Source organism: Pomacea canaliculata, linkage group LG1 (assembly GCF_003073045.1).
Source record: "Pomacea canaliculata isolate SZHN2017 linkage group LG1, ASM307304v1, whole genome shotgun sequence".
Classification (NCBI taxonomy): domain Eukaryota; kingdom Metazoa; phylum Mollusca; class Gastropoda; order Architaenioglossa; family Ampullariidae; genus Pomacea; species Pomacea canaliculata.
This window is the reverse complement of record NC_037590.1, coordinates 28,669,527-28,676,673: the sequence shown is the minus strand read 5'-3', so window position 1 is coordinate 28,676,673 and position 7,147 is coordinate 28,669,527. Positions and strand designations below refer to the sequence as shown.

Genomic DNA, 7,147 nt, shown 5'->3' with positions numbered 1-7,147 from the left:
CAATTATCAAAACTGTGTGGCTCATACCCCTCCCCCCACTTTCTCTCATTCGCCGCATGTGTGTGTGGTGGGTGGGGGATGGGCAATGTGGCAGCCGGACTGTGTGAAGACGAGCGGACCCGCTAAAACAGGACTGAGATAAGTTAAATTAGGTTAAGCGAGCCGCAGACGGAGAGACCCAAATAGATGCTCTGGCAAGCTGACCTAGACACAAAGCGTATATAAATGCTGCCGTACGTAATCGCTCCACTTTCGTTTTACTGCTCACTTCTACGTAGATTCCGGACAAGCAGGCTCAGGCTCAGGCTCAAGCAAAATCTCAGGCTCAGCCAGGAATAGCTTCGGCTCAAACGTTTCCACAAAATATCTTTGATGAACGAGACCGAGTGGCTCGGCAGTGAAGACGGGATCGAGTTGAGACGGAAAGAAGTAGGGTTCGAGGTTGTAACATTTCTTGCTGATACTGAAGAAGTAAAGACTCTTGGTCATTAGGGTATTTGGCGAAGGGTGTCAGCAAAGGGTTACTTTACCTCCTTTCTCTTGGCGTGTATCACATCAAGGACATAGTCTTGAAGACGCGCAGTAATCCAAGTAATACAAACTGAGCGTACATATCACAACATGCGCTGATGGTTGAGCTTTTTTTTTTTCCTTCGTACAAAATTATTCCTTTAACACATCTGGGATGCTTACCTACAACTCATAATATAAAAAGATCAAATATGTTGCTTTTCAGGCAACATAATTTAGACATAACCGAAGAGAGGAAGAGATAGGCGGGGATTAGTGTTTTAACGCCGAGCCAGCAACTTGGCTATATCACGGCAAAGCAGCCGGCCCTGTAAACAGGGGCTGCATGCAGAAGAGAAAAAAGTGAGAACTGTAGTCTACGGGTCATATAGATACATCAAAGAGGTGTAAAAAGCATTTGGCTATAAGGTGAAAAACTGTAATCGACAACAAATCAATTTTTCCCCCCAAAAAAAGATAAAGTTTTGTGGCGATCATGTTCATAAAGACTTACTTCTGATGCCAAATATTTTGCACTGGAACTGCTCTCGTATTTGGACTAAACTAACAGAACGTGCATTTCACTGTCTTCTGTGTTCAGGCAGACTTTATTAGCCGGCTGTTCAGTGCAAAGTAATCGCAAGGAGAACATGCCTATTCTGACCCAAGTGTTTCCTTTACTATATCGTGTTATATTTTGAACTTCGGCAAGGTAATAAGAACAGACATCTACCTTAAAACCGGAATAAACATAGCCACTGTCTCATTTATATACTCTCCAGTGCTCTGGGCTCTTTCATGAAAACGAGGTAAATATGTTTGGTTATTTGGTCTGATGTGCAACGAACTATGAAAGTGCTCCCATACGTTTACTCGTTGTTCTTGCACATAGCAATCGCAGTTAGACTTTAATACAATTCCATAAAAAATAAATATCTCACATTATCTCTCCCAACTGAGAACTGACGGGTTATAATTTCGACTTGTTTTCACTTCATGTCAAAGTTCGCGGTGCTACTCAGGATTTGTTTGAGCCTAAGTGGGACAACTCCACCATGCCAGTAGTGGAAGCGTGCAGAAGTTTACGGCCCTTGTTGAGCTTTCTTACCACGCATATGTGGCTTTGCTAGACAGTCCTCTAACCAGCTCCTTAAATGGTTCTTAAATTATCTACGTATACTTTTTACGTTAGACAGACATATTGCGCTGCAATTATTGCATCGGAAATTTACAAAATTGTCAGTGAAAGTCATTCACAACAGTTCAAAGCAAATAAAAATATTGTTTCATCTGGTACACTATTTTCCATCATCAGAATGACATTTCAAACACAGAAGTGTTCATAATACATGGACTGAAAAGACACTGTTTTTTCTGATTATCTGAAACAAAAATCTTCAAATAAAATAAAATCTTCAGTTAAAAACAAGTGAATATTACAAAATTATAAGTATTTTCAACATACATGATGGTGTGTAGATTTTATGCTTTGATGATGAAAATAAGGCAGCAGAAACTGAATACCATCAAACTATTTTAATATATAAATTTAATCATATAATCAAGATTTATATTACGCAGCCAATACATTGCTGTTTTATATTCACTGAATTGGGTTCATTGGGAACATATATAGTTCTAATCTAGAAGACACATGCACAGAAGAAGCATCTGAAAGTTGACACACATGACCACCTTAGAAAGGCCTTCTTCGATCAAGCATACACATTGGAATGTCCAATAAATCCAATAAACTTGCAATAAATCTGTATCTACCTCTCTCAGTAATTTCTAAGAATATTTGTTACATACATTTTATTGTACAATAAAATTGGTAGATGTTGATTTCATGAGTCAGAATTTATGCGTTGAACAAAACTGTTTTACCTTGTCTCATAATGCTCCCTAAAATAATGTCATTCTGACTTCATATTAAAAAATGTGTCTTGCTCATAAGCTGAAAGACTTTTCGTAGGTTTCAATCCCTGAAACTTCCAGTGAAAGAAAATATTCCTGGCATTGACAAGAGAGGCTGTATAGGCATGAGGAGGCTTTGTAACATGAGATTCATGGCATAACCCGACTCCATGTCAGTCAATACAGATAAAAGGAGAAAAATCACAAATGTCTTGACACGTGTACTTCTATTACATCTGATTCGACAACATTGTAATCATTCAAGTTACATCTGTCTTCCACCTCTACACGACGAAGCATCCATTTTTGACGATCTGCGGGTATTCTCCAGATTTTTCCGAGATCTTCCTTCAGTTTTAATATTGGAGATATTGGACTTAAGTCGAATTTCATGTGGTACATTGAATTTTTCTGGACTAGCACAACAGTTAAATTCAAGAAAGGCTCTCTTCTGTCTCTCGATGCTTCCGCCACCATTTCCATCGTTCCGTTTTCGGCTGATGTAGTTCTACCAAATAAAAATACCGTATGTATTATAATACATACAGAAGAATGTTCATGTGACGTATCATCCAGAACCCTGGAAATTCCCTGCAGTAATCTGGTGTTGAAGGTAGCGGTTGTTTAGATTTGCCAGATTTTGATGTTCAGGCAAGGCATGACCAGTGATTACGCCCCTTTGAATCTCGACAGTCATGGCAGACGTGAGTGGCTTATAGAAGATAATTCAAGCTTTATAAATTAGTTACAGCTATAAAGAAACATTCTGTTATCTTAAACATTTCTTGCATTACGTATGTATTTATTTCATATATGGTCTGTAAGAATTTCCATCTAAATCAAAAAGAGTGTAAGCCAAAATGAGTCCATCGTACAGCAACAAAGTGTCAGCTGACGAATCGTGCTTTTTCTGCTACATTGCGACTACAACACTAGCACTACTCACACTGCTTAGTATTTAAAGAAACAACTTTTAAACTTTTTCATTTAATCAGTTGATGAGCTGAGACCCATTGGGTAATACTTGTGAGGGTTAATAGATGAGCAATGGTTTATATTGTTAAATTATTGTATGGTTTTAGTTTATAAAATCCATTTTACAAATTGGTCAGTGAAATGCTTTGTAATAACTCTTATCATCTAGAAAATCGGAATTTTATCTCATCGTGTAATAAAATCAAATCCGAAACAAAAGAATAGGTTAATCCAAATCTTGTATTAACCATTACGTACAGAGCCTACAATTAACTAAATCTATATAAGGGCAATTTATAATAAGGAAATAGCATCAACATACACAACCAAAGACAAAGTAAATAGTCGTATATAACCAGTCTCTCCAGATTATAATATATTACTGAGGAAATATATGACGAAGAACCAATTAAAACGCATGTAGGCTTTTTAGACAGTATGATTTATCTTTAATGATTTCCAAATTGCTTTGCACGTGTTTTTCGAGGAGGCAAGAGGGAGGAATCATAAATTTAATAGTTTATACGTGAAGAATAATTGTGAATATTAGTCAGTATTATGAGTGGATATTTGATTTTGTGATTTGTTACAGGAATGGAAGTTGTTGATGCGAAAGTTAATGAACACGTAAGTGATAATTGATAATTACCTCAGGGTTTCCCATCTAATGGAAACCAAATTGTGTACCAAAGCTTTGCCTACAGGGTTTGAAAACATGAGCCATTTTACCTCTGGGGTCTGAAAATATAAACAAGTTTAGGTTGGAGGTTTCATAAGACGTGATATGAAAAGGGATGTGTTGCTATTCAACATTATTAAATATTCATGACATACTTCTTTATGTATAAAAATTTGACATCTAGATGGGTCTATATGGGTCTACAATATAATACAATGTGTTTGGATATCATTAAGATGTCTTAAACAAATTTCTGATCTGCCATACTTTATGGGTGGAACAGCTAATTTTGTTTTTCAAGTAAGTGAAGAAGTATGAATGAAAAGACACGAGAAACTTTTTGTACTACAAGCAATCACCCTTTTCCTTTCATTTTGCTGTTTTATTGACAATTTTTAAAACAGCGTAATAAAGATTCTGCTAAATAAGACACTGTTTTGTAAATATTTTTATTGCAGTGTCAATGGACTTCATGCAATAGTAGTATCAGACAGGGAAGGAGTTCCTATACTTAAAGGTAACAACAACACTAGAATGCTTTGCAAAATAGGGAAAAATCCTTAGCAGGTCAGTGTTTCAGAGCTCACTTGTGCAATGATTCAATTTATTAGGGAAGGTAAGAAGTAGCAGATGTAGAGAATTCAGCTTTGTTTTTCACATCTTAGTCATGATGAATCACTCAGATTTCACTGCTGTTGTGACCATTTACCTTTTCACCATAAAATAGTTTAAATCATTGCTGTAGTGAAACTTCAAAATTATTTGAACAAATAGATCCAGATAAAGAATAGCTTGTTATTTATATTCCACAAAACTTCCTAGGTAGTTTGAGGATGATAAAAAAAGTGTATTTTGATCCTTGTCTTCCAGTTGCAGACCAGGTAGCACCTGAGTTAGCATTACGGGCTGCATATTTGAGTACCTTTGGTCATATGTCTGACCAGGCTAGCAAGATTGGCATGGGAAATAATTTGGCTATCATCTCCATCTATGACAATCTGCAGGTCAGTAGTTTTTTGTCGTTCATGGAAGGAAGAGGTACAAGTGCCAGATGGCTTGATTTGTTTGATGTGTATTATATTTGCTGGTTCTGGCAAAGCATTGTTGGCATGTGTGCACATATTCTTTAGGAATGATTCCCTTGTACAGCCAGAGAAATTCAACCTAAAATCACTCATGGATGTGGGTATGCACAAAGATTATCAGAAAAATCCCATTTGTCTAGAAATATTATTTCTTAAAACGTTTATTTGATTTGTGCATTAGTAACATTTTTAGATAACATCAAGAATGTGTGCTTTGGAGAAATAGCTTTGTTGTATTTTATCAAAATTCACTGGTGATATAAATAATTAAAAAAAAGATTTTTACAATTCTTGCTGTGGAATAAACGTTCTAGTAGAGCTTTTATGCCTGGGTTGGTTTTGATGTCAAGATTTTATCTACTGTGTATCCACTGGAACCAACTACTTATTGGCTGCACACTTAGTCCCTTCTTCTAACCTGTTATACTTGCGTCTTAAAAAAAATTTAAAGATTGTAGTACTATAATCTGCTCGTTTGTATCAACTATCAGTCTATATAAAGAGACACATGTCTTTCTTATATATATATCCAACATTTATAGTTGTATAAAATCACTGAGTATTTGTATATCTGCAAGAAATATTGGTACATATAATAAATTTGTAGTATTTTTAAATGCCTAGAATTAAAAAAACCACAATAACCCTGTTTGGCATGTCTAAATTATACTACTTTTAATACATGTTAATTTGTGTCATTGCTTATCATAAATTTTGCTATGTGTATTAAATGGTTTACAGGTGGTGCAGGTAAACAAGAATCCGCTAATGGTTACTTTTATTGCTGATTCTGAGTCTAACACTGGTGAGTACATGCAGTTCTTTTTGTGCCCAGTCTATAGTTGTATACTTGCCTGAAAAGTCAAAGTGTGAACCCTGGAGATAATAATGACCTGAAAGCTGATGCTAGACAGTGCTAGTGATTTTTTTTCTTTTGGTGCATTTTTATTGTATTAATTTGCATTCCAAATTGTATTTCTAAAACTAAACCCAACATTTTACTAGTTATGAAAGGACAAATAGTAGAATGTTGTTTCGTGTTTAGATGCAGCTCTTGTCTGAAGATTCTCAATTGTAAACAATTTATATTTTTATCACACTTCCTGATTACAAGATTGCCTTTGTTTAGTTATTGGTCTAAAATCTGTTATTCTTATGTAAGCTTTATAGACTGACTGGTCCCAAGCTTCTAGATTTTGTAGTTTTCAGTCCTGTCATGTGATTTATTATTATTGATCGTGAGAAATTTCTATTAGTTTTTTTTTCACAAAGTTTGAAAAAGTGTAATGACTGTTTTTTTCAGGTGAAATTTTGAATCTGGAACTGGACTTGCAAGATGTCTTAAATGACTTGAAAAAAGTTACTGAATAAGTAGATTTTCCTAACAGTGACTTGTGCAATGTTTGATGGTTTTTTTCAGTGTAGGTAGTAATGGATGAATGAAAAGAAAGAATGAAACAAGGTTGGGCTGACATGTATTCTCAAGCCCTTACTAGATTACTCGCTCTCCCTCTCTGACCTATACACACAAAGACTCCTGTATGGCAAAGATTTTCAATGAATGGTTGTAAAGGAAAAATAGAAAGGCAATGATTTCTTCAGGATGTTGAATGTAAATGATACATGTACATGGTGTTTGTATATATTTGTAAAATTAGAGAAGAAGCTTACTCATTATCAAATTGATCGCTCTCGCTGTTCAAGCACTGATTTTTGGAGGGTTTGAAGACATCAAAGAAAATATTGACACTTGCAAATTGAAAACTGTAATAAATTTATTGAAACACCTGCAGTTTTTGTGAACACAGTGTGTGTGTGTGCTTTGGTGAAAAATGATCTGTTCAAAGATATACGTACAGTGTGCAGAATTAGCTTATAAATTGAAGGCCAGTATCAAGTGACTTGCTAAACATAAACTTTAACACTGAAGAATATTTTTCTAGCTACAAACTAACTCGCTCACCAAAACTGGTCTAAGAGG

The 7,147-nt window shown here is 35.4% G+C and overlaps 1 protein-coding gene across 1 annotated transcript; it reads left to right on the top strand.

Annotated features, from left to right (window-relative positions):
• Positions 1–1,812: 1,812 nt before the first annotated feature.
• Positions 1,813–6,958, top strand: LOC112575285 (ragulator complex protein LAMTOR3-B-like). The gene is made up of 6 exons (XM_025257020.1): positions 1,813–3,131; positions 3,995–4,029; positions 4,540–4,598; positions 4,952–5,085; positions 5,908–5,971; positions 6,470–6,958. The coding sequence occupies exons 1-6, from the start codon at positions 3,123–3,125 to the stop codon at positions 6,535–6,537; spliced, it is 369 nt and encodes a 122-aa protein (XP_025112805.1). The 5' UTR covers positions 1,813–3,122; the 3' UTR covers positions 6,538–6,958.
• Positions 6,959–7,147: the final 189 nt, after the last annotated feature.

Excerpts from the sequence above, each read along its gene's own strand:
- LOC112575285 (XM_025257020.1), top strand. Across the intron at positions 4,030-4,539 it reads ATGCGAAAGTTAATGAACAC|TGTCAATGGACTTCATGCAA; the intron begins GTAAGTGATAAT and ends TTTTTATTGCAG. Across the intron at positions 5,972-6,469 it reads TGATTCTGAGTCTAACACTG|GTGAAATTTTGAATCTGGAA; the intron begins GTGAGTACATGC and ends TGTTTTTTTCAG.